This window comes from Xylaria bambusicola, assembly GCF_022495145.1.
Source record: "Xylaria bambusicola strain CBS 139988 unplaced genomic scaffold F5B22scaffold_43, whole genome shotgun sequence".
In the NCBI taxonomy this organism is placed as follows: domain Eukaryota; kingdom Fungi; phylum Ascomycota; class Sordariomycetes; order Xylariales; family Xylariaceae; genus Xylaria; species Xylaria bambusicola.
The window spans coordinates 156,074-180,926 of NW_025953596.1; the positions used below are offsets into that span (position 1 = coordinate 156,074).

At 49.6% G+C, this 24,853-nt stretch overlaps 11 protein-coding genes across 11 annotated transcripts; 4 read left to right on the plus strand and 7 right to left on the minus strand.

Moving 5' to 3' along the window:
- Positions 1-570: 570 nt before the first annotated feature.
- F5B22DRAFT_649465 (cytochrome P450) lies at positions 571-2,590 on the minus strand (the record flags this gene model as incomplete). The annotated part of the gene is made up of 6 exons (XM_047979175.1): positions 571-1,241; positions 1,290-1,563; positions 1,620-2,017; positions 2,098-2,157; positions 2,219-2,369; positions 2,489-2,590. 6 exons carry the CDS (start codon positions 2,588-2,590, stop codon positions 571-573), a joined length of 1,656 nt encoding a protein of 551 aa, XP_047827931.1.
- An 881-nt stretch (positions 2,591-3,471) lies between these two features.
- F5B22DRAFT_649466 (MFS general substrate transporter) lies at positions 3,472-4,868 on the plus strand (the record flags this gene model as incomplete). The annotated part of the gene is made up of 2 exons (XM_047979176.1): positions 3,472-3,659; positions 3,722-4,868. The coding sequence occupies 2 exons, from the start codon at positions 3,472-3,474 to the stop codon at positions 4,866-4,868; spliced, it is 1,335 nt and encodes a 444-aa protein (XP_047827932.1).
- A 1,129-nt stretch (positions 4,869-5,997) lies between these two features.
- F5B22DRAFT_658741 (deoxyribonuclease NucA/NucB-domain-containing protein) lies at positions 5,998-6,790 on the minus strand (the record flags this gene model as incomplete). The annotated part of the gene is made up of 3 exons (XM_047980145.1): positions 5,998-6,182; positions 6,239-6,412; positions 6,466-6,790. The coding sequence occupies 3 exons, from the start codon at positions 6,788-6,790 to the stop codon at positions 5,998-6,000; spliced, it is 684 nt and encodes a 227-aa protein (XP_047827933.1).
- Positions 6,791-7,712: 922 nt separating this feature from the next.
- F5B22DRAFT_618724 (uncharacterized protein) lies at positions 7,713-8,941 on the minus strand (the record flags this gene model as incomplete). Its single annotated transcript, XM_047975724.1, has 2 exons — positions 8,419-8,941; positions 7,713-8,363 (listed from the first exon to the last, which is right to left on the minus strand). Coding segments are annotated over exons 1-2 (506 nt in total), but the record flags the coding sequence as incomplete, so codon positions are not given.
- Positions 8,942-9,428: 487 nt separating this feature from the next.
- On the minus strand, positions 9,429-11,636 carry F5B22DRAFT_375152 (major facilitator superfamily domain-containing protein). The gene is made up of 3 exons (XM_047971203.1): positions 10,750-11,636; positions 10,382-10,645; positions 9,429-10,236 (listed from the first exon to the last, which is right to left on the minus strand). Exons 1-3 carry the CDS (start codon positions 11,347-11,349, stop codon positions 9,670-9,672), a joined length of 1,431 nt encoding a protein of 476 aa, XP_047827935.1. The 5' UTR covers positions 11,350-11,636; the 3' UTR covers positions 9,429-9,669.
- A 168-nt stretch (positions 11,637-11,804) lies between these two features.
- Positions 11,805-13,547, minus strand: F5B22DRAFT_618726 (tartrate dehydrogenase). Its single transcript, XM_047975725.1, has one exon. The coding sequence runs from the start codon at positions 13,366-13,368 to the stop codon at positions 12,277-12,279; it is 1,092 nt and encodes a 363-aa protein (XP_047827936.1). The 5' UTR covers positions 13,369-13,547; the 3' UTR covers positions 11,805-12,276.
- Positions 13,548-13,552: 5 nt separating this feature from the next.
- On the minus strand, positions 13,553-15,083 carry F5B22DRAFT_375162 (putative short chain dehydrogenase/reductase). Its single transcript, XM_047971204.1, has 2 exons — positions 14,868-15,083; positions 13,553-14,811 (listed from the first exon to the last, which is right to left on the minus strand). The coding sequence occupies exons 1-2, from the start codon at positions 14,950-14,952 to the stop codon at positions 14,072-14,074; spliced, it is 825 nt and encodes a 274-aa protein (XP_047827937.1). The 5' UTR covers positions 14,953-15,083; the 3' UTR covers positions 13,553-14,071.
- Positions 15,084-16,003: 920 nt separating this feature from the next.
- On the plus strand, positions 16,004-17,654 carry F5B22DRAFT_658746 (uncharacterized protein; the record flags this gene model as incomplete). Its single annotated transcript, XM_047980146.1, has 2 exons — positions 16,004-16,694; positions 16,749-17,654. The coding sequence occupies 2 exons, from the start codon at positions 16,004-16,006 to the stop codon at positions 17,312-17,314; spliced, it is 1,257 nt and encodes a 418-aa protein (XP_047827938.1). The 3' UTR covers positions 17,315-17,654.
- Positions 17,655-18,204: 550 nt separating this feature from the next.
- Positions 18,205-19,517, plus strand: F5B22DRAFT_618730 (HotDog domain-containing protein). Its single transcript, XM_047975726.1, has one exon. It carries the CDS (start codon positions 18,227-18,229, stop codon positions 18,875-18,877), a length of 651 nt encoding a protein of 216 aa, XP_047827939.1. The 5' UTR covers positions 18,205-18,226; the 3' UTR covers positions 18,878-19,517.
- On the plus strand, positions 19,504-21,453 carry F5B22DRAFT_375244 (uncharacterized protein). Its single transcript, XM_047971206.1, has 3 exons — positions 19,504-19,783; positions 19,930-21,273; positions 21,372-21,453. Exon 2 carries the CDS (start codon positions 19,930-19,932, stop codon positions 21,121-21,123), a length of 1,194 nt encoding a protein of 397 aa, XP_047827940.1. The 5' UTR covers positions 19,504-19,783; the 3' UTR covers positions 21,124-21,273; positions 21,372-21,453.
- Positions 21,454-21,619: 166 nt separating this feature from the next.
- On the minus strand, positions 21,620-23,148 carry F5B22DRAFT_375236 (glycoside hydrolase family 64 protein). Its single transcript, XM_047971205.1, has one exon. It carries the CDS (start codon positions 23,066-23,068, stop codon positions 21,749-21,751), a length of 1,320 nt encoding a protein of 439 aa, XP_047827941.1. The 5' UTR covers positions 23,069-23,148; the 3' UTR covers positions 21,620-21,748.
- Positions 23,149-24,853: the final 1,705 nt, after the last annotated feature.

Here is a 24,853-nt window from a genome sequence, read left to right on the forward strand (position 1 = left end):
ACAAATCACTATCTCAACCATCCTATGACACAAATCATTGGATATCGATGCTGAAAAGTGCTTGAAGTTGAATTTGCCTCAAATTTAGTGCAGTCTTTTGATTTCATCCTATACGCGCCCAGCATGAAGAAACCTGGATAGGCATTAGAACAATCTTGGATTTGCAGAAATGCTGACGCGAAAAGCGACAAGAACACACTGTTAACATTAGGGGGTTAGAATTCAGTCAAAGGAGATTGAAAGAGTCTATTCGCATTGATCGCACTTGGCTTGTTGTAGTATTGTCACCTAAGGGAATACATATCAGACATAGACCCAACTCGAGGTCATTGCTGCTCGGTCGCAGACCGAACGATAAGATGAGCTAAAGAAATGTCTAACTTGATTATCAGTCTTTTTATGTGTGGGCACAGTTAGAAGTTTGTGCTTTTTGAGCTTACTTCGCGTAGAACACGGGTAAGTCCTCGGTGACTGCACCTAATTCGCACACAAATGCCCTTAAAGCACATCCACACTATGAGCTTCATGCACGTTGCACGAGCCACTGATAGACATGCGATCCTTATAGTCTCACGAGCGCTTCTCCAATCCCTCCTTGACCCTAATCCTCACCATCGGGCCCTCCTCGAGCGAGGTAAACACGTCACGCTGCTCATGGATGAAGTGCCCATTTCTCGTATCAATACCCGGCAAATTCCCCGTCCACCGGCCACTCCCAGGCCCATCAATAGGCTCCACCTCAAACTGATAAAAGATGCGCGCGAGCACAAACGTCATCTCGCGCATCGCCAGATTCCTGGCGATGCAGTGCCGCGGGCCGATCGAGAAGGGCTGAAAGGCTGTCGTTGCCAGCTTGACATCCTCGGCACTGTACCCAGTCTTGCCGTCCGCGATCCAACGTTCCGGGATGTAGTCGTGCGGTTGCACAAAGTACTTGGCGTTGCGGAAGATGGTGAAATGCGGCACCGACACCCACATGCCCGCGGGGATCTGCTCTCCCGTCACTTGGATCCCGCCCGCGTCTACTACACGCGGGATGCTCGACGGTACCGAGGGACAGAGGCGCATGGATTCGTCGAGGCAGGCGCGCAGGTATTTGCAGTTCTCGGCTGTGTTGGGGTGGATGTCTTCGAGGCGCGGGAAGCACTTGACCAGTTCGTCGTCGAGTTTGCGGCGTACGCGTGGGTGGTTGGCTAGATAGAAAATAGCCGTGTTGATGGCCGTCGTAGAGGTATCCGATCCTAACAAAGTGTAAGTTGCCTTGTTATTCAGTTCTTAGAGTCACTCACCGGCCATCATGAGCAGAGTCGCCTCGCCAAGAAGTTCGTTCTGGCTATACAACGTTCCGGTCTCATCGTCTTTGTTGTTGATGAGATGAGCAAGAATGTCTTCATAACCCCGCTCCTCAACAGCTTCCTTATCGTTTTCGAGATTATCGCGGTCTTTGATACGCTTTTCGGTATAATGTCGTGTGTATTCGCCAAGTGCATGGGTTGCCTTGAAGAGATGTGGAAAAAACACTCTGTCAAGAGACAATTTCTTGAGTAGAGGCTCTTGGCCGACCTTGAAAGCCATGAGCGTGTGGGCGACTTCCATGCAGAGGAGGGATAGCAACTAACCATATAGATCCGAACCGCTCGTGCATGCACATTAGCCATCATCTCCACGCCCTTCCCAGCGATGAAGCCAAACGGCTCTCCGAAGCAGAGACCACCCATGATGTCAAGCATAAGATAGTTGATCTCGTCTGCCATGTTGAAGGTTCTCCACTGCCCGTCGGCAAAATGCGGAGCTTGTCCGCCATTCATCTTGACGGATAATTCGGCCACTTTGGACGATATGAATGGTGCGTAGTTCGGTAGAGCCTTAGTGCCGAATGCCTTACCCATAATTCGACGCTTTCTGCGGTGCTCTTCTTTATCTGCTGTGTTGAAGACGTTCCGAGCATGCTTGTTGACCCGAAAGGCCGCGTAGAACTCTTCCGGTTTCGACACATTCTTGTTAAACCCGTATATATCTGATAGATGCGTGTGTAAGTAAGAATGGTATATTTGAGGCGTTCCGTAGCTACGCAGCTCGGTGGAGTGAGCCACTTACCATTGAGAGCCTCGACTCTATTGATCGACAGTTTGTTGGGCGAGTAACGCACTATTTCGCCTGAATTATACTATCAGTACCTCCATGGCTCGTCGATGTCCTTTAAAGGGTGCTTCAATACCATATTGGTCATGTAAACGATACATGTAATGGTGAAAATCACCACGCCATGCATAATAAATGACCGGAAGACCGCTCAGTCTAGAAATTATAGGTCCTGGGTATTTGGCGTATGGGTGTATTAGGAGTCGGTACACCACAACAGAGAGTAACTACAGTTCGATCAGACATTCTTGGTTTCGTATAATAAGTAGTGTTATCATTGAAAGCATTCGTGATGCACCAGCCCAAGCCCGACTTTCCGGCTCTCGGGGACGCAGCGATAACTCACATATGCTAGCAGCCCACCGACTGAGACAACCGCAACACTGTTAGCAGTAACAGAGTCAGGTACGTACAGAGCAAAGCTCTGGTGAGGCGGGGTCGTTTTCATGATGGGCAGCGAACAATAGTTCAATGTGAACGATAGTCTCTAACAGTTCGTTACAACTTTCACCTGAGCGAAACAGAATTTGTAGACAAGGGTTTTCCCAAATAATGGAGATAATGATGCTTCAAACTCGGCGTTAGTGAGGCACCGGTGTGGCGAGCTTCTAAGACGAAAGCAACGCATCTTCGCCGTCTTCGCCACCTACCAACCCTGCAATCGCTTTCATGAAGCCGATCTGAAGGGGAGTCTGTAGTCACTCACCTCAGATGATAATTCTCTCGCATAATCGTACAAAATACTCATGGTAGCGGAGATAATGCCGCGTATCTAGCACCGCTTACACGGATCTGATGCAGTCATTGAAGTGACGTATGTTGTATGTTCCCAGCGCGTCCAGAATCCAGGTGACAAGGATGACGAACGCTGTCTTACAAGGGTTGTGTGCTATTACAGCATGACTTGCATTCCATGCGGTAATCTGCAACTGTCAGATGGATGACTTCCGTACCCTTGAAATTTCTCCCGTACCCACAGTCAGAACTCATACAGGTACAGTCATGGGTGTCTCTGCACCGGAAAAATCGGCGAGGCGCGAAACGAGGAAGCGGGTTGCGAGCATGGGTTTTCACAATCGTACATTCGGCCATAATGAGTATGCAATGGTTATCGGCAATACACTGTCGAAGTCCACTAGTTGCCTGTTGTCGTAGCCACAGTCTTCGTCTTTCGCCACCAGCTAGTTTCAAGTAACTACCTATCTCTGCGATTCAAATTGACTGCCGGAAAGGCAAAAGTGTCTCAAGCGTAAAGAGACAGGCGTTTGCACCACCAGTGTGAAGAGATAGTAGCTCTGATCAAGCGAGTTCAACACAAGCCATTATCCAATGGCGTCCCGAATCACACACAACAATGGTGTTCTAAGAACAGAGCGCGAGGTTCGCGATGAAGAACAACAGCCTCTGCTTCCCCCGTCGACGGCGCAAGCCTCAACAGCGCCGAAACCTCCGCCAAATGGAGGCCTTGAAGCCTGGCTAACCGTCCTTGCGGGTTTCTTCATTTTCATGAACTCTTGGTAGGCTTCCTTTTCGACTAGTTATTGTACATTGCGCCATGTGTCATCTAACTTCGGCATAGGGGCCTTTCAAGTACCTTTGGCGTCTTCATAGAACATTATCGAACGCAGCTATTGCCAAACACATCGTCTTCGACCCTAGCATGGATTGGCAGCGTGCAGTCGACATTCGTCACTATCGTAGGACTTGTGACGGGACCATTGACAGATCGTGGCTATCTGCGACCCGTCATGTTAGTGGGCCATTTCATGGTCATTTTCGGCATGTTCATGCTTTCTGAGTCGACGCACTATCATCAAGTGCTGCTGGCCCAAGGGTTCTGCGTCGGGCTAGGCGCAGGGGCGATCAATATCCCCGCCTTTGCCATCATCTCGTCCAAGTTCACGACGAGGCGACCGATAGCTCTAGGCTGCGCTTCAACAGGTGCCAGTATTGGCGGCATCATCTTCCCGCTCATGTTCCGACGACTGGCACCTCAGATCGGCTTCGGTTGGGCAGTACGCAGCATCGCGTTGGTTAATCTGGCCGTCTCCGTCCCCACGCTCCTCATCTTATGTCGCAAGCCAGGTGTGCCGTCTCAGAAGGCGAAGATGATCGTCGACGTTCGAGGCTTCCTCGAGCCGGTCTTCGGCACCTTCGTCGTGGCCCTTTTCTTCCAATTCCTAGCCTATTACATCCCTCTCTTTTACCTCACCACCTACGCGGCCGTCAAGTTAGGCACGGGGAAGGACTTCGCCTTTGACCTCCTGGCCATCAGCAATGCTGCCTCATTTCTTGGTCGCACTGTGCCCTATCTTCTCGGCACTCGTGTCACGCCCATCCAGACGCTCATTTTCTGGGAGATGGTTGGGGTCGCGGTGCTTTTTGGGTGGATGGCCGTCACTACGGTGACCGGCATGGTACTATGGACCATAGCGTGGGGTTTCCTCTCTGGTGTTCTTGTCACCGCGCCCGCCGCGAGCACCGCGCATCCGACTCTAAGTCCTAGTCTGGACGTCATTGGTGCCCGTCTTGGCATGAGCTGGTCCACGGCTGCGGTGGGTGTGCTCATCGGCGCCCCCATTGCCGGCGCGTTGGCAGATATCGCCAAAGCCGACTTTGTGCGTGCTCAGGTCTTTGCCGGGAGCGCTATGGCGATTGCAGTGGTGCTCATGGCGGTGCCTTTGATGGCCGCGCATCGCTTCAACAAGCAGAAGATAACTAGTTAGTAGGATATATGAATAGCATGATGTCAGGGTTCAGAGTCAAGCAGTGTCAAGACTTCTAGATGGGTGGAGAGTGTGTATGCGCGTAGAACATTCTGCGGGTGCTCGAGTCTTCTCCACGCATTCTACACCTTCACCCCTTTTTATAAGGGGGTTGCCAAGGGGCGCTAGCCTAGCTAGGAGTAGAACCAATCATCAACAGACAGGTGCCCTTCAAGCCATGTTCTTCAAGTCTAGTGAGACATATGTGTCTAGTTGAAAAATAAACTGTCGTGATCCCGTGTATAATCAGGCAAACCTAGATGTTGAGCTGTTGTTGCCAGCTTCCAAGTTTGCGTAGTGAACTGGCATGTGACGGCCAGCTGACGACCAATTGTCCGCATAGTAACCTCCGACTGGTGAACCGTGATGAGTCAGCACAGAGTCTCCTGCCGAGTTCTTAATATTGCTAAATAGCTTTCTATCTTGTTGTGTTGCATTTATTCATGCATTGTCGGGGGTCTCAGGACGTAGGAACAAAAAGATACACTCTCTATAATCAGAGAAGTCTGAATGCATTCAGACTTCTGACTTTTTAAACCCTGTGCCACAATGCGAGTCTTACTGTATACCTTGTACAGCCCTTCTGACATGTATTGTACAAAGGTCTTTCCAATACTCTCCTCCTAGCTGAAATTTTAGATGCGGACCCTTATATAAAAAATCAAAATATTATACCTTTAGCACGGTTATTGAGATCATTCCCTATTTAGCTTAAATGCTAGTATTTAATTGAAAAAGCAAGGGAAATATTGAAAACAATCCTCTCTATACTTACAGCTTTCCGAGGATGCAAGTCTTAACAAAACGCTAAACCATATTTCGGAGTCAAGTCAAGGGTTTGTTATCAGTTCTCAAAGCATCATCCAAGTTGCAAGCAAAACTGTGCAAATGCGCATGTGTTGTGTATAGACAAGTACGATAAAACGAATGTACAATTGTGAAAGCTCGACCATTCCCATCATCCCAGGCACACCTATCTATATAATTCCAATCCCTGCCGTCCAGTCCTCATTCTCAGTGTCTATTAGCAAATCCGAAACTAGTAAGAGTTCCGGAAGAGCTCATTGTCCCATAGCCGCGTAATGATCTCCTAGATCACTTTGACGATGGTGGTCATATTTCTGCCGTTCCAGATCTGGGTTCCGACAACATCTTCTGCCTTGATGTTAGGGTTGAGAGAGAGCAGCTTCTCGCCATTTTGGTCTTCGAACTCGTATAATTTCAATGGTGTGCCGCGGATCTGAGCATCAACGAACACGCCGACATCATCAACGCCTATAATCGCATTAGTCAACTTTACTTAAAGAAGTCAAGTTTCGCTAAACACCCACCACGGCGACGCTTCGCGTTCTGGAAGTTACCGTTGACGAGTCTGAACTCGCTCCCATCGTTGTTCATCGCAGCATTCTGACAGAAAGCTGCCCCGCCGTAATTCTTGACGAAAATGTCGAACTGTTGGCCGTTGTTAATTGTCTTGTAGAAGTTGCCTAGCTGGCCACCCTCGCCTGTGTATCACAGTTAGCTCATGGTTGTGAAGTTATATGTCTCTCTGGCGTACTGGAATTCTCCGTGCTATCCACGCAACGGAGAATGGCATTAGCGCCGCCTTCCTGGACGCTCGCAAATGGAAACTCGTCGCATGAGTTGCCATATTGGCTGTAGCCGGTGTTGCTACAAGGTGTTCTGTTGCACCCGGATGCTGTGCGGCGAGGGTTGCGGTTGTTAGTGTTAGAGTCATAGGTCAAGACACCAGGGGCTAAGCCATGATTGACAGCGAAGCAGGCATTGTTGCACGTCCCTAGGGAGTTGGTGCAGTCCCATTCGAAGCTGACGGCTGTGACAGCTGTGATGGTGGCAAAGATCTGGATGAATCGAGAATGCATTGTAAATATGCTAAGCTGAAGGCTTGGATGATGGTCTGGGTTGTTTTTCTAGTGCTCCGTCTTGGCTGTTGTGCTTGTTATCATTTCGGGTCATATTGATGGACCATGCTCGTTCTTATAGATGCTGTTCTCGCTTGAGAATATTGACATTGATACTCAGTTCCATGGATTTGAATCGGATAACACGGCCCTCCGTATCATTGTTGTGAGGCTGTGAGGGAGAACCTGATGGCTCACTTATTTTTAACACTGCGTAGATTCAATCTGTCATTGTTGCAACCTTCAGAAGATCCTGTAAGATCAGTCTACACATGTTGTATTATTTTAATTACATGGCGTGCCGTCCAGCCGATGCTCTATACCTAGTTGAGGTTACATTTTCTCTTACCGGGTTCGGCATCACCATTCAGGCGCATGTACTAGGTTATGTAAAGTGATTGACAAGTAATCTGTGGCACACCGACATCTACTGACACAAGTTTTGTCATTGGCACATCTAGAGGGATTATAAGATAAAAGCCGACTCTGACTCAGAAGTCAACTCACTTGATCAGAGATTCCCGAAGCCCCCAAGTTTCATGTCCATCACTGCATAATAGTGCTGATTATCCCCTTACATAAGGGTCCTTACATAAGATTCATCACCTCCATTGTAGCGCCCATCAATTGTTCGATGGACAAGGCCGTGTTAGGTTTCGGCCCTTTTCACATGATTACGCATGCAGATTGTGGAGTTGTATGAGGAGTGAACCAACGGCAGCTCCAAGAACGATCAGTTGGTGTCAATTCATATGATCTAAAGTCTGATTCCCAACCAGTAAACCCAGCCAGAGGATCTCCTATTAATAAGTGATCTTCGCATTACGGTTATAATACTGCCCCTATCCACTACTCCGTGACAGAAGGCTTAGACAAAAGTGAATTCGAAATAGAACACAGTCTTCTTGTATTCACTGAAAGACTATCTGATGAAATGCTTGCTTTGCATAACTCTACTACAATTAATTGTTCGAGCCAGGATGATCCCCACACAAAGGCCCAAAGATTCGTGCAGCCAATCCGCCTGGGGTTTTTGAAACAAGACTTAATTTAACCGCAATACTGTTGCTCAGTTACCACCAAGCCTCATTCGTGGAGCCGGTGCCCCTTTTCTGGGGGTTTCCGCAGCCCTTCCGTAGATACCGCCTTGAGAACTGGCAATACTGCTGATCTCTTCGAAGCCTATGGTTGCCATGGAAAGCGACACAAGGAGGCTCTGAACCGATTTGAACGTGACCCGAGCGGTTGCTAGAGGGCTATCCTTCTGACAATGCACCAGAGTGGCGGAGCCATCAGTTGTAGATTGGTGATCAAGAACAGCAAAGTACACAGCTTTGCCAACATTCTGGGCTGCATCCTCTAGAGAGCTAGCAATGAATGGCTTGAAGTCATCGTTCAATGGCGGTACTGTAACTTTGTGGGACAGTGTACTGGAGCCATCGCTGGCTGCCTCAACAATGGAAAGCTCATGTTCACTGTTTGGCACGAGTTCTTCGCTGCCCGCGTGTGCTTGATCAAGTAGTTGGTTCAAGACCTGTAGACACGCGTTAGGCGTTTTTAGGATTCAATGTCATAAGGACGAGACTCACAGTAAGGGGCATCTCGGCGATGCAGCACACAGGATAATCTGCCATGTTCAATAGGTTGGCGCGTAGCTTGATTGCAAAGGCAAGATTGAAGAGGCTTCCAGCGTTTCTCCAAAAGGATATTGAATTTGGAGACTTGGCGCTGTTAGAGCTCGAAGCTGACAGGTTGCCTAAATTTATCAGTTAAGTGAAACAATGCCTGAAAATGACGTCACCCCATACACTGCTAATTAGAGTCTTGTTTGCACACAAGTGTTTCTTTAATCCTAAGAGTAACGGATGTGGCACGGCTACATGGCTTCAATGCAAGCAATGCAACGCTGACTCAGTCCAAGTTCTTCGCCTCGTCTCATTCCCCCTCATGATCAAAAGCCGATCGCATGGGATGCCTTTCCTACTTGAATCATGTTTCATGAAGCTTTTAGGAGCTGCCGAGCCACCGCCATTTCTCTTGCTCCGATCATCGAAGACCACACTGCCTTAGGTGTTGCCTAAACTTGGAATCAATCGGTCTTACTTACGTCATCTAGGCAGTGCATGTAATGACAAACAAGTCTCATCTCATTTTGTTTAATTTTTCTTTTTTACCCCTCTTACCTAATGAGATTATGCAAGCCTGTGCCCGTGGGCTTATATCCAAAGTATTACCGTCACCATGCGGAGCGTTACCATTCAACAGATGCAAGCTGCATCGGGCTGACCCCCTCAAGAAGTATCACGTGATGACTATTATTTGAGTACACAGGGATTCCAATAAATTATATGTAATCTCATACTCTGAAAAAGAGGCGAAAGCTGAGAGTGATGTCGGAGTCTAAATACCTGGTCATGTCTAATCTCAAAAGGGTAGATTGTAGCAATGATAAGGGGTAAAGTGTAATTAATGAGATAAGGGACAGAGCTATGAGCAATTACATGGCGGTCTTCTATCTATCCTTCTGCTATCATTCTTGGTTTCAAAATTCTTAGTTGTTTGGTATTTTCGAATAGAACACTCGTTTATTTTTGCAAGACTTGATCTTATCCTGAGAATTCATAGGTTTTATATGACACCACTTTCGAGTCATATAGTTTCCTTCTCATGCCCACATCTAGATTGTGTGAATTTTCTATTGTACGTTATGGCGAAATAAAGTTGTAGCAGGCTGTCTCAGGATAACACTCAGGGGATAGATTTCTTGCACTGCCACCAAAGTTTGCTTAGTCATCGCCTAAATTGATCCATGATCATTTCGTGCTGGGAACATCTCAGACCTATGCCACCCATTTCCAGCCCTTAACTTTCCCATCAGCCCATCTGACTCCAATACAACAGGCACTAGCGCCCATTAGAAGCGCACCATCCCAATAAGCCACATGTGAATAAGCCTTCACTCCTTCCACTGAGCCTCCCAGAAGCTGTCCACCAACAGGAGTTCCAAACAAAGTCCCCAGGCCTCTCACAAATAGGATGAATGCATTGACAGAGGCGTACTGTTGAATGCCAAAGACCTCTGCGATAAGTGCGGGGAACAATGCATAATACCCACCAGCAGAGAAGCTGTAAAATACGAGAAATACTAGCCAGAGTGAGAAAGAAGTCGAAGTGGCGGTCAGGACACTGGCTAACCAGAAGGCAAAAACGCTAAAGCCAGAGAGGAGTAGAGTCAACACAACTAGGTTCTGACGGCCGAGGCGGTCGCCCGCGTAACCAGTTAGAACTCGAGAGACGGCATTAATTGCATTGCTAGCAGCTAGGAGGTTGGCACCTTGGGCGGCAGTTTGCCCTAAAACGACTGTGTATGATGGGATGAAAGCTAGGGGAAGCTGGGCGCCAGCGGCCTATGAGAACTTAGTATGGATTCTCAAAATTCAGAGTAGGAGAATTTCTTCAACAAGCTGTGGAAGAATTGGTGAAAGGGGCTCAGTAGGATAACTTTCACTGTCTGACGGATTAACACATGAAGAGGATGATGAAGTTACTAACCTGAAGGAATGCGGCTATAGCGGAAAATATGAAAACTGGACGAGCGGCTAAAGAGCGCGAGACGTGTGTATCACGTCTGTCGGCTCTGGTGGTAGGCGCACTAGACGCGAATGGACTACGCGGTACCGACCATGCGATAGGAAGGCCCGTGACTACGTAGAACAACGCAAAGATTCTCAGAGTCCAACGGCCTCCGACTGAACTTAGTAATGCCCTAATGACAGGAGAGAATATAAGACCACCAGCACCGCCGCCGGCTAGAATCTAACAAGCACATAGAGAAATCAGCAAGGGCATTGACACATGATGACATTTGATGAGTGATACCAGGGAACCGAGGTAAAGGCAGCAGTCAGGATATCACTCACGAAACCCATTGCCGTTGCCCGATGAGTAGTAAAATACTCAGGCGCAGGCGCAAGAAGAGGGAAATACAAAAGCGACATTCCCAAACCAAGAAGCAGTCCTTGCGTCAATAGCAGATGCCATATGGAGGTGCTCAGAGACGCTAGTCCAAACCCAGCAGACATCATCACCACTCCTAAAATAGTGATTGTTCTAGGCTTCAAGAGCCGCGAACCCCTGCGACGCCATGCCCGGGCTGAGGGATTGCTCGGAGCCCATGCGCCGTGTTCGAGTCGCGACATCACCGGGTTTACAAGAATACCGCCCGCCCATGTCAGCCCGTAGCAAAGAGTGCCTACGAAGCTCAGTAGCGCTGTAGGCGGCGAGGCCTGCGTGGCTGGGCTGGATTTGAGGATGTCTTGCGTGGGTGAGAGGTAGTATTCTTGGAAAACGCCGAAGCATTGATTATACCCTATTGTTAGGGCTATAGTTGCGAATGCCGATAGGAGCACCACGATTTGCTTCTTGCGGGGGATGGGAGGCAGAACCGGCTCCGTGGCCGGTGTGTCTTGGCGCTCGGCATGCCGGGCGGAGAGGGAAACTGACTCAGTCTGTGTTGCCATCGCTTTATTGTCACATCAGTTTACGAGAATTGGGGATCCCAATGCGTAGAGTACATGGGGAGAATAAATGAGTTACGAATACTGCGCAAACGGTTTAATACAGGTCGGGCATTTGACCAGGACCACAGTTGGCCGAGGGCCGAAGTCCCATTAAGAGTGGCCCTCAGAAAATAAACCGGTGCGTGCTCCAGACGGGATCTAAGAATTAGCACAGAACACCTTTTGTCCAGTTAAGGAAAAGCAACAGAAGTCTCCGACAGTAGATCATCTGGCTTATGAAGATAGATAGGGAATAGTGCGAAAATTAAACCCGGCTCACGGCAATTGACCAGGCATGGGTAAGCCAATAGGGCGTGAGTGAGTCATGCTGTAATGACCACCATTTGAAGACTTACATCGAAGCAAGCTCACACAATAGTTATCAAGAAAGTGAGCGGGCAATTGATAGAAACACTGCAAATTGTAGCAAGCGCCTGAAAATCCAATCTTCGATAGATTACAGTGTAGGTATGAAAAAGTGAGTCCTACGCTAGTGGTTGGCTTATGGGAGTGATGAGCACAGACAGTCGACAAGAGTGAATCTCAACTAAGCCGATGTCGTAAGCAGATCACAATAGCTAACTCACAGATCCGACACATAAATTGAGTTGGAAAACGGCTACAACGAGGGAATAAGCTAATAGGAATTAAATAGACTCCCGGATATGTACCAGTCTGATCCTCCATAAGCCATGCCAAGACAATGTAGATTGAAGCACATCATAGATCATTACAACTGTATCATCTATCCAATGTGCAAACACGATCCCTCATATAAACTGTTCAGATGCAGGAAAGGCCTTCTCATCTACGCTTACCGGGGGGGTTAAATAGAACAGACATCATAGCCCACGATACTGCCCTATCAAGGCTAATCGTTCATCCAATCTACTTCCGGAGTCCTCGAATCTCACCAACGATAGCCTCACCAAGGGCCTTCGTCATCCCCTTGCCTCCCATATCCGCAGTCAATACTTCCGGGTCGGATCGTCCAAGAACGTTTTCCATTGCCTGTAAAAGCGTCGCAGCGGCCTCGGTATGGCCGAAATGATGAAGCAGCATCTGACCCGCCCAAATCATACCAACTGGATTAGCGACACCCTTCCCAGCAATATCCGGCGCGCTGCCATGCACGGGCTCAAATAGACTTGGAAATTTCCCCTCGGGGTTGACGTTCGCCGACGGAGCGATCCCAATGGTTCCGGTACAAGCCGGGCCGAGGTCGGAGAGGATGTCGCCGAAGAGATTGCTCCCGACCACGACGTCGAAGATATTCGGCCTCTGCACAAAGTGCGCCGTCAGGATATCAATATGGTATTTATCGACGCTGACATCGGGGTAATTCCTAGCCATCTCGCGCACGCGCGAGTCCCACCACGGCATGGTCGTCGAAATACCATTGCTCTTCGTCGCGCTCGTGAGCTTTCTCCGCGGCCGGCTCTGCGCGAGATCGAACGCGTACTTGAGCACCCTGTCGACCCCGAAGCGCGTCATGACGGTTTCCTGCATCACGATCTCGCGCTCCGTCCCCTCGAACATCTTGCCCCCGATCTGGCTGTACTCGCCCTCCGTGTTCTCGCGCACGATCCAGAAGTCGATGTCCCCTGGCTTCCGGTCCGCGAGGGGCGACTTCACGCCCGCGATCAGACGGCACGGGCGCAGGTTGATGTACTGGTCGAACTCGCGGCGGAATTTGAGAAGACTGCCCCAGAGCGTCACTTCGTCGGGTAGCTCGTCGGGCATCCCTACGGCCCCGAAGTAGATTGCGTCGAACTGGGAGAGCGTGGTCTTCCAGTCCGCAGGGAGCATGTCCCCGTGCTTCTTGTAGTATGGCACGCTGGCGAAGTCGAACTCTTCGAAGTGGAGCGGGATGTTGTAGAGTTCGCTGATTTCTTTCAGACATTGCACGCCCCAGGGCATTACTTCTACGCCGATCCCGTCACCGGGGACGACGGCGATTTTCAGCGGTTTTTGTGCCATGGTTATTTAGTACGAGCAGTCAGTTGGTGATTGCGACAGGGCTGAAGTAAGACCATGTAGTGTCATGGAAGCGTTGAGTAGTTCACCGTTCCGTCTCTCTTGGCAGGGCTTAGGTGGTTATAGTAGGTGGGTGAGGGAACGTTCCCGCGCCCGTATGCAGGGAAATGCATTTCCGATGTCAATGTCCGTCGTGGTGTTGGTCGTCTCCGCAATCTATGGAGCTGCGTGGTGGGGATACCCGACTTACTCCGAGACAGGCGGGCGATGTTTCTCATGGATTTTCGTCACTTTGGTTGTGAAATGATACCTATGGTTTGACTGATTAGGCCTAGCAATGGGTTCTTACATGTTCACATAGGAGTTGTTTCTTTGGCTAGTATTTGGCTAGGCAGCTCATCAGACCCAAGATTCTACCAAGACCCCAGACGACTGTTCTCTGCGTGCAGATACTAGAGCGTGCAGAGATACAATATCTAAATTCCAGATCATAACGAGTTAAAATCATCGTCGTTGGTAGCGCAGGGAGAGATCGTTCGTCGGGTTTCATTGGCAGCTCGTGCAGCACCTTGTTTCTTGTCGAAACCTGGTAAGACATTGCGCTTCCTAAGCAAAATAATTCATCTGGAAATACGTTCTTTTGGAGATTGTTCTGAAACTACTTGTACATACAACATATTCTCATATCAGCCGCGACGCAAGCTCTCTACCAGGGCCTCACGCCACCATCAAGATCCACCAACCCATTCTTCTCAATGTCGGCGTCTCTCTTACCGAAAACAACGTCGACAAGGGCGATCGCAGGATCTTTCGGATCCCTGGCACCCAGCTTGATTCGCATCTCACGGCCCTTTTCACCCGTAAGGTTCGACACGCACCACCCCGGATTAAATGCAAGAACTCTGCAGCCCCAGTCGGCATAGTTGTAGCGGTGGCAGGCAGACAGCATGTTCAACGCGGCCTTGCTCATGCGGTAATGGTCCCCGCGTATCTCGCGGTACTTGTACTCGGGGTTTAGTCTCTCGGAGATGGAGCCCTGCTCCGACGAGACGTAGACTACGTACGGCTTGGCTGATTTCTGGAGTAAAGGTTCCATGGTCTCGGTGGTGATGAGTTGTCCGAAGACGTTTGTCTCGAAAGTTCTGCGTAGGGATGTCAAGGCGTCGACTTTCTCGTACACGATGATACCGGCATTGTTGATGAGGACATCCAACTTGCCGAATTGCGTCTCGATCTGATCCTTTGCAGCCTTTATCGAGTCATGGTCGCAGACGTCGATTTGTAGGGCGGATATGCCAGCCTTGATGGAGTCTCCCAGTGTGGTCTTTATGTCGTCTATGGCCTTCTGTACCTTCTCAACTGATCGGGAACCGAGCAGGACATGGAAGTCTGGCGATGCTGTAGCCAGGGCTTTGGCTGTCTCGAAGCCAATGCCACTGTTGGCGCCTTGATTTATCGAAGTCAGCTGCTGCGTATTAAGTGATGGATTCCGTATAACTTGCCTGTGACAAGAATGACGGTCTTGTTAGATACCATCTTGACGGAGTAAGTAGACTGATGGATGATTTTAGCGAGTAGAGTAGACATATAGTCTAGTTATAACCAGTCGATAGATGGGATGATTGATTGATGATGAGCAAAACTTGTATTCTAGACATGAGAGCCATCACCCATATATATACTTATAAGCTTCTGTGAGTCTTTTCTAGACTTACTTCTGCTTCGCACCGTCTCCATCGTCTTCCGTAGATACTTGGATCCCGGAAATAGCATACTTGACGCATTGCCCCTTTCCGGCCTGGACAATTTGAATTGTCCGAGGCGACGAGCAGACAGAGTCATCTGAGAGATGAAACAAGAAAAAACCATCTTGTATAGACATTGTCACATAGATGTCCCATACTCTTGGTGTTGGTCTAGAGAAGCATTCCACCACGGTGAGCTGCCTCTCCCGCGTAACACCGCTAAGTCCGGACACATGCCAAGTGTACTGTGGCAGCTATATTAGTGATACCTAAGTCCGCCGAGGGACCTTTCACGCGTAATACGCGTATACGCACTTACTACTAGTTTGTTTACCTGAGGTAATACTGTCTTGATAAGGTAGTGATTGAGGAAATTGAGGCTAAGATGGTGGAGGGAATAAGGTACTTAGGTACATACATTGTGCCTATGAGGAATGGCCGTTTGTACTCTTGTACCTTTTGCATCGTGCCATAGCAGAATAGTCCAGATATGTGTTGAACGAAAGAAGTGTCGACAACGGTATCCCAGGTACATGGGAATACTTATGAAGTAGCTAAATGCACATGTGGATATATGCGTAGCCAACTCGAGAGAGAGTATCGACTCTGTACCTGCTGAGGTACATATGGACATGGCTCCCTGAACAACATGTAAATAACTTGAACCATGTTTGTTGTTGCAAACATTAGCCCACCAATCCATAAACACAAATTTCCTCCCTTTAGCCTTTCTGCATGAAATGGTTATAAGCGTCTTAGGTTCATCACGATACACCTGGCCATTCCATTGCCTCTCACAGTCTTCCTTTGGTAGCTTCTTACTTACCTCGTATAACACAGTAACAGCAACAGCAAGCAATCACAGCCCAACCGACATCGTCACCACATTCACGATGAGTGCAACCTTGTGCAGGCTCCCGCCTGAGTTAAAACAGAACATCATGTTGGCAACCGGCTCACTGCAAGATATCCTGAATGTAGCGGTAACATGCCGAGCCATGTACAATGCCCTGAAGGACCGCGAAGGCATCATCACGTACACCATACTCTCTCAAGAAATGGATCCTGATCGTCTTGCTATCGCTGTTGCGCATCATGCTGCTGTCAAAGCGCCTTGGAAGTACAGTATTGACATGGCAGCCCCCATCCCTGCCGACCAAACAGCCTATCTAAACCATGTTACGGCATTCTGTGACTTGTATCTGTCCAAGCAAGCCACTCAGCTACTACTCCCAATTCCTTCATTTACTGTTCCAATGGGCTTGTACATTGAAAACTTCGATACGGCCGTCGAGAACATGGAGTTGAAGATTGCATATGAGTTTATTCCTCTAGAGTGGCCTTTCGTCAATATGGATAGCCCAACATGGGCAGAGATGAATAAGGTAGCCAGAGCATTCTACATCCTAGACATGGTGTTGCACCTCTTTCCTCGAAGCCCCGTGACTTTAGAGGAGCATCGTGGAACCGACCCATCAAAGCACGATAAGCCATTTACGAAGTTCTGGATGTGTTTCGCACCCTGGGAAAGTGAGCAAGTTGAGTTCCTTGCATGGTATATTAATGAAGAAATTTGCTATGAAAGTACGTTTCACTTCTGGGACACCAGCTTCGAAAATTAGTCTAATACCTATTTAGTTTCTGACTATCATGATCGATGTGTTTCTCAAGAGGCCAATTGTTATTTGGTATTCAATGGAATCATAGGATTCGAACGCGTGATTGGCAGACGCTACGTATGCGAAGAAAGAACACACCGATTCAAAGTGTTAACTGAATTTCAATTATCTGTATTTTCAGAATCGCCATTTCGAAGGGAGCAGTACCACGAAGACCGATATCGCTGGTTCTCTCCGGCCAGAAGCCAGAACTCGCATTATCACGTAGTCATCAAGCTCGAGACTATTCGCCATTACGATGTTCTAGAATCCTATGGGACGGCCGAGATGTGGGTGGCGGATTGTCTATACTATGCCACTACCCACCAACACATGCTAAGTGAATTGTCGCGAGAAATCAGCAATGAACTGAGACGAAAGTGTGAGGGGAATTACATCGGGGGTTGGATTTTCCAATGTATTGATCGCCTTCGACTAGCAAATCGAGAACTTCTGGGACGAGATTATTTTCCGGAGCTAAATGATTTTCGTGGAATCGAGACTTTGATTCACAATCTGGATCCCAAGCGCCGAGGAGTCTGGTAAGCTGTTGCCAACGAAGATGATCCTATTAGGCTTCGTATTTGAGCCGGACAGAGAGACGCATTGCTTTCGGGCGATGCTTCGATCATCAGCTAGACCAGGATGTTTTAAGCAATGCTGCGCGAGGAATATTCCTGTTTCATCGAGCACGAGGATGGGGATATTGCTAGTAGCTTTGCCGGAAAATTCGAGTTGACGAGTTAACGCATTGTGACGGAAATTGAGTCACTCATAAGATAAGTGATTACATAAGAGGACGCATGGAGTTTAAAATCAAGGAACGATGTCAGATAAGGAAATTCACTTGTGTATACGAGAATAAATTCGCAATGGAAGAAGCACATGTGCGTGTGATTTCGGATTATTTTGTACGGTTGTTTAACACCAGGGTGATCTTCGACTAATCGCCTCAAGCCAGTAAAGGTCGCGAGCAGTGTGGGGCGTTGAAAACCTAGCAGAAGAGAGAAACTCAGGTGAAATCAAAATTGAGCAACAGTGACAACATCTAACCCGTAAAAGCAGCAGTAGTGACTCATGAATCAAGGCTGCCAGACCACGTTCATTTGTATATCTACCCTAGTAACATGCTAATGAAAAGGCATTTCCTCGGCAAAGAAGGCAGATGAGCGCGATGCTTGGTTTGGTAGTATATCAGTTCAACTATGGATGGGCGCGGGGAGTTTACATATTTAGGGATAATTCCCATATTGGAGCGTCTCATTGGATATTCTAGAAATAGCAATGCGTAATGCAGCGCGATGGGATGCGCACGATCGGCGTGTTCGCTTATCGTGGTATATCTTGGCGGGACGGCGGCGTCGATGGCGTCGTGCATATCTAGCCGAGATCTAGATTGGAGATGTTCCAAGGTGGATTATGTGACTTCGCAGCAGACTGTCTTAGAAGGTCTTGGCAATGCTTATAAGCGTCGGTGCGGGACTTATCCGGTGTCTCTTTTCCCTAACCGACAGTCTTCAGTACGCTCTCCAACAACGTTGCCTTGAAGATATCTTGGAAATGGACACCCCGGACCATGCACACTTCGCCGCGATCCCGTGGTGTGCGCGCCATCTCCAAGGCGAGCGCGTCGTCGTCTATGTCCCGACGAATAGAACCCGGAAGCCGTCGGGAGAAGACAATTTATTCGCGGATACGCTGAATTCGAAGCAAAGCATTTCCCACACACTCCAGATCCACGAGAAGCCCTTATCGCCGACGGGTCGGATTGATGAGACCAAGACATTCCTCGCGCTGGGAAGCGGACTGAACGGGTACCCTGATGTCTGCCATGGGGGACTGACGATGGCGATCCTGGACGAGCTCATGGGCCAAATCATGCCCCTGAATCAGCAACGCGGGGCGATCCCGCGGGGCATGTATATGACGGCGTACCTGAATGCGCGCTTCCTGAAGCCTGTGTCTACGCCTGCGGTTATTCTCGCGCGGGCGTGGATTGCGAAAGTCAAGGGAAGGAAGTTCTTTTTGGAAGCGACTGTTGAGGATGAGCAGGGTGTCATCCTCGCGAGGGCGGAGAGTCTGTTCGTTCAGCTCAAGAGCTCGTTATGATGATGCGCCCGGTTAGATGGTCTCGTGCATTCTCATCGATGGCAGGCAATCTATGCGACGCGTTGGTTGTTCCACGAGGTTTGGCATTGAAACTGCTCGAGCTCATAGCCATACCTGTCAACCCGTCATTCTCGCTTGAAGCACCTACGTTGGACTAGAAGAAACTATGTCAAGAGTGGCATGCCATCTGCGACTGGATATAATAGACATCGACCCATCCATCTAGCAATATGGCATCGACTCCCATCAGGCATCCCAGCTTTCGATCTCATAGCAGCAGATACACTGAGTCTAGCGGACAGCAGCTTTATCATGAATGATGAGCTGGATGAGGGATCGGGATGAACTGGATGTATCTACATCCACCTACCTAGGTACTCTAGGCCGTTGACTGCACACACACTTAAACTATACCTGCTTATGTTTCCTTTTACGAAATACCCAAGGGTATATACCCGAGAATATAGATTCAAATAGAAGATATAGACTGGAACACCAATACGTTTGCAATTGGTCTCTTAGCATTCCTAAATCCAGTCCAACAGCCTGACCCGAAGTCCAGGCGCTTGGTGCTTTGCGTGCCGTTAGGCTCGAGTTACATGTACAGTAGCATCGGCCGCCGCAGGGACCTTTGGTCTCATGATCTGTAATGTTTCCAATTTCTATAAGCTCAATTGAACACTGAACACAGAGTCTCTCAATCTATTCGTCCCGGCTCCAAGCTTATCTGCGTTTTTTCGCCGCATTTCAGGCCTGTATTCCTTCCGATGCCTACCTGAGGTACCTAAGTACATGCTCACAGCATCAGCCCCACTCATCTAGGCATCTCACCTCGCCTCACCTACCTACTGCTCCGGCCGATCGTCTCACTCAACTCCAACTCAACTCATAGAAACATCTGACGATGTAAGCAGTGTGAAAGTGCCAACAGCATCTCCCAGTTGCCACAAAACCATCGCCCTCGCTCCTTGATCACCTGGGATACCGGATAATTCTGCACACCGCCATACCACTACAGTACATACCGTTCCCTGGCTAACAGGTTGTTCAAGATGGGCAAGCCGAATAAACCTGACAATTCCTTCTCCGACACCTTGTCGTTGCACAGTGATGTCGGCCAAAGCTCTGCTGCCATCCCTTACGTCGACGACGACGCCCCCGAAATCAACATCGACGATCTCCCACCCAGTTATACCGATGTTGCCGAGTCCTCCGAAGCCGCCCCCATGCTCGCCCACCGCGGTGCCATGGTCGACGCTGTACTACCCTCCGACATTGATGCCATGGTCATTACAGATAAATATTGGGGCACGCAGTCTTGGGTCGCCAAAAGTGTCGAGGACCCCGAGACCCTCGAGGCATATGTGCACCGGCTTGCCGAGATCCCACCCCGCCCATACATGTCGGTCGTCGGTACACACACCGAAACGTCTAAAGACAGCAAGGGGAAAGAGGCGAAGAATACCGTGACGGACTTCGATGTCACCGTTGATATGACGCCATATCTCTATTCAGATGCACAATATCGTCAGTCGCACCGATATCTGCGCACCGTGGACAACGGGGAAAAAGTCCGCCGCGGGACAACACTGGCCAAACGCCAAAAGGGCTGGAATCAGAGCATCGAGGTTGGCGCCGACAAGCCAAGCCTGCAAGAATGGTGTCACCGCTTCGGTGCGAGCTCCGCCGGACTCAAATGCTTCACGTTACGCCGGCGAATGGTGGGCTTCGACGAAGAGGCCGTCAAGGAGCGTCTTGAGAAAATGGTGCGCGACACGAACTATCGAGGCCACCTCAGGGTGCAGCTGATTACCAAAGATGGCCAAATCGACTTCTACAACGATGCCAAGATCAACCGCTGGCGTCTGACGTCTTGGATCCGGTGGCTGTTCTTCCTGACGCTCACCTTCATTTTCACCTGGCCGTACCTCTTCTTCCGCACCAAGAGATGGGAGGTCGCCGTTGTCGACTGGCCATTCTCGTACATCAATGACCGGGGTGCAAAATGTTACGTCAGCGTCAGTGAGGACCAATGGTACAACATGTGGGGGTACGCCATCTGTAGAGCCGTGATGGACAAGAGGCAGAAGTGTCTGGATCAGTCGGATTTGCGGAGAGCTCATGAGGGCGACCCCGCGTTCAACACAGGCAATGCCGGCGTGGATGGAGCGCTGGGGCTCTTTAGAGCAGGCATGAATGCTATGGGCGAAGTGAATCGTCAGCTTGGCTGGGGCGGAGATTGCTAGGAGCATCACCTAGACCGGCGGAAGAACCGGAGCCGGAAACATCTCCTTGTATTACTAGGAATCGCGGTCGCGCTTGTGTCTATTATGATTGCCCGAGCATCAGCCGGGACTGGGACTTTGATTGTCATTGGGCTGTTGGCTAAAGCAAGCGTGGGCCTTCTTCTTTCTTTTTGATTTTGCTTTCTTCGTCCTTTTTTTTTATCTTTTGTCATATTTCATCATTACCTTGCTTACTGCTTGCCAGTCAGTACCGGTCAGAACGAGGTAAAGGCCCTCAATTTCTCTTCTAGAGTCTGTGTCTTAGATATTACAACAATACAGACACAACACAACTGTATATCCCACTGTGCATAGTCAATATTTCGCTGAAGACCACATTTGTCAACCTTAACAAGCCATCCCAGTTGTTTCCTCCACTTAATATACAATAGCCTCACAATTTGAAACGTCAACGAGCAGCAACAGATCCATGATCAATAGAATAAAGAAGGTGAGTTAGTTGATCAAAAATGCTTTGCCTTTGGTATGTACATCCATGCTAAACTATATACAAGAAAGTTGTCCAAAAACGTCGTTCCTCATTCCTCGTCCCTCATCTCTCTCTCATCCTCAAGCTAGCGATTTTTTAAGACCAGCCACCTACGGTCACCTTGAGGAGAGTAGGGTTGTTGCCCGAAACGGTGCCAGCAGCGTTCTCGCCCGCGGGGTTGACATCGTCGTAAGAGAAGGCGTAGCCGAGGCCGTTCACCTCGTACTGGTGGACGAGACGCGCGTAGTGGCTCGTGGGGTTCACGGTGTAGTACGTGTTGGCGGGAAGCGAGGGCTGGACGTTGCCGCCGCCGAGAAGGAGCGTGGAGCGGTAGAAAGCGGCGCAGAGTCGGGGAACGACGGCGCGGTGGACGTCGTTGTCGCTGCCGATGATGGCGAAGGGGCCGGAGTTGCAACCCCAGATGTCCCCGATCGTGGGCTTGGGGTAGGCGCGGTTGTCGCCGGCGCAGTTGAGCTGGTTGTTCGAAACACGGCACGAGACGGTTCCGGCTCCAGTCTGGGTGTTGATGAAGAGGTCCTCGTTGGAATACTTGTTCCATACGTCGTTGATGTAACCGTCGTAGTAGCCACCGAATTGACCAGGCTGGCCGGACTCGTATAGGTTGGGGGCCAGAACGCGGAGAGCTTGGCCGGATCCAGTGGTTACACACAGACGGTCCCAGATGGAGCGGTCGGCAGCTGTCTGCGCCTTCAGGCCGTTGCAGATGTTGTTGACGGCTCCCGACATGAGACCTTGGACAGTCTGCTGCTCGCCGGTGGCCAGAGTCACGCCCATGCCGAGGGGAATACCGACGAAGTCCACAAAGCTGATGTTCGCGAAGACGAAGACTCCGTCGTAGTTGAACTCGATGAATCCCCACTGCACTTCGGCCGATGGGTCAGCGGGGTTCGCGGCAGATGGCTCCACGATGGCGGAGACTCCGTTGCCGTCCCTGACTGTGAAAAATCTCAGGTTTCCGTTAGCAAGGTAGATTCGGGCGGAGATCAGAGCCTGCGGGAGAGTGATCGTGGTGGTCTGGCCTTGGCCGTTCAACGGGATAGCAATGTTGCCGGTGATTTCTTTCGGTACACCGGTGCCGTCCGCCTGGGGGTATACATATTGGCCGTTGGCACCCAGGAGAACCGGCGCCCCTGAGGTATCCCGTCCAGTGATGTACATGAACATGCCATTGCCGAAGTTGTTGTGGACTTCGATGGGGAACGCTCCAGCTTGCGCGGCCTTGATCCTGGAGATGGAACCAGATCCTTCTCCTCCTCTGACAGTGGTGCTGTTCAAGATGTTGTCCTCAGTGATGACGATATCGTTGACACCACCCGCGTGTGCGATGGTGGGATTGGCGAATGACTGGCCTATGAGGCCGGCCATGGCCAGAGCCAAACCCAAGAAAGCTCGCATGATGGCGCTTGCGGAAAGATCTCGATCGTCTGAATGAAGGAAATTGAGGGTTCCGTCCCGTGTAATCGCCGAATGGAGATGGAAAGCGGCTTGTCGAATAATAGAGTTATAGTTCTGGGGATCGTCGCTCGTCTTATATATTCGATTTTCTATCTCCAAGTCAAGAGACGTTTCCGTGAGCCAGCAGCATTATTCTCGACACCAGGGACGATGATGAAACGTTGCGAATCACTTCAATCTCCTTGACTCTCCTTAACGGCCGAGTGGCCGTATAACCTTCCCTTTCTGGACTCATTGTTGGTCTTCTGGCTGGTCTTATTCTGGTCATGCCACCACGTGAGGACTGTATTTCGCCGAGGCCATTTGGGATTCTCACCTGGGTTGTGTTAGCAGGGCCTACCTTGACGATGCGTGGCATTGGTGTAAGTATATCATGTAGGTGATTAATCTCCACTTACGTATGCAGGAACCATGGGTTTACCGATTTGACATCCCGCGCACGGCTTACGCTACACGTTGATCCGGGGTAGGCCGAGGTACCCTGCCCTGTCGGGTAATATACAAACTCACGCCTGGTATAATGCGTTAGGGCTAGTTACACTATATTCAGGGATGAAATTAAGGACTGAAGGCCAGAGTAATTGCCAAGGGGCCTCGTACGCCACGCAAACAGAAGCAAAGCCTGAGTTAACGACGAGTTCATCGCGTCTTGATTCCTCATTGAGAGGTTACTGCAGCTCTCGTTATGCTACCTTGCATCAACCGCCAACTTTTCCAGGTTTTGATCGCTCCAGTTCGGCCTCATTCTGGGATTTGACTTCAACACAACGTTACCAGACATGCAAGTTAGCAACTTAAGATACCCGTCTGATATTCTTTGATTGGGCGCGAACCGGGAATATTGCCTAATTGGATGGTGGTTTGTTGAATTAGACATAAGGAAACATCTAGAAAAAATTATGTTCCTTTCGTCCAGTGTCATCCGCTAAGAGGAAGAAAAGACGTCCAAGATTGCGTTCCCGCGCGGTTCAGTGACAGCACCTTCCTTAAACCAACCACAGCTCGTTCAACGAACTAATCAGAAGCAAAATAGTTAGAAAGCATGAACCAAGTAGCCGAGTAGACGAATCCTTCAAAGACTCTCCAAGGCTTCAAGGAGTGCCTGGTAGTCGGCATCGGGATACATGATGTCCGCTAGTGTCGGACGTCCGAGCCAAAAGGAGCTAATGTTAAAGGATAGGACAGGGACAACATCGCGTGTATTGACCGATCTGGTGTGGTAGCGTTGTAGTTTAATGTGATGTACCGAGCATGGTCGTCATTCTCACCTACCGGTTTCAACAAGGGACCAACTAGGGTGTTACTTAAGTTGGGTTTTTTCTAAAGCGGACGACGGACACACTCCAAGAAACAACCCTTTCCTAAAATGAACGGCTTTTCAAGGGGGAGACCTTGCCTCCTTCGTTCTAATTCTGTTCTGCTCAACCCAGAGCTTCCTCCCACGCTTTCTTGCCTCCCTTATCCAGTTAGCAAGTCCTGGTGATTTGAGGAAGGAGGTTAAACATGTGACCGCTAACCACGGCCCTGGCTGGCGGGATTCATGCCAACTCTCTCTTCATTGGCCCCGTTCGCTTGATTTCCCCTTTCGGGCGCCCACTCCCGGCGCTTGGCGAATTTGGCCGCTCGCTGGGCCCAGCGTGTGCGTTAGTCTCTCTTTTGCCCTGGGAAGGCTGGGAATGTGGATCTTGAAGATCACGCGCCTGGATTATTCTATCACCGACTGCT

Bases quoted from the DNA above. Each gene is read 5' to 3' on its own strand.
- F5B22DRAFT_375162 (XM_047971204.1), bottom strand. From the start codon at position 14,952: ATGTCTACTCTACTCGCTAAAATCATCCATCAGTCTACTTACTCCGTC. The intron at 14,812-14,867 runs GCAAGTTATACG...CGATAAATCAAG, and splicing joins GACCGTCATTCTTGTCACAG to GCGCCAACAGTGGCATTGGC.
- F5B22DRAFT_618726 (XM_047975725.1), bottom strand. From the start codon at position 13,368: ATGGCACAAAAACCGCTGAAAATCGCCGTCGTCCCCGGTGACGGGATC.
- F5B22DRAFT_375236 (XM_047971205.1), bottom strand. From the start codon at position 23,068: ATGCGAGCTTTCTTGGGTTTGGCTCTGGCCATGGCCGGCCTCATAGGC.
- F5B22DRAFT_375152 (XM_047971203.1), bottom strand. From the start codon at position 11,349: ATGGCAACACAGACTGAGTCAGTTTCCCTCTCCGCCCGGCATGCCGAG. The intron at 10,646-10,749 runs GTGAGTGATATC...TGTGCTTGTTAG, and splicing joins GGGCAACGGCAATGGGTTTC to ATTCTAGCCGGCGGCGGTGC. The intron at 10,237-10,381 runs GTTAGTAACTTC...AAGTTCTCATAG, and splicing joins CTATAGCCGCATTCCTTCAG to GCCGCTGGCGCCCAGCTTCC.
- F5B22DRAFT_618730 (XM_047975726.1), top strand. From the start codon at position 18,227: ATGCTTATAAGCGTCGGTGCGGGACTTATCCGGTGTCTCTTTTCCCTA.
- F5B22DRAFT_375244 (XM_047971206.1), top strand. From the start codon at position 19,930: ATGGGCAAGCCGAATAAACCTGACAATTCCTTCTCCGACACCTTGTCG.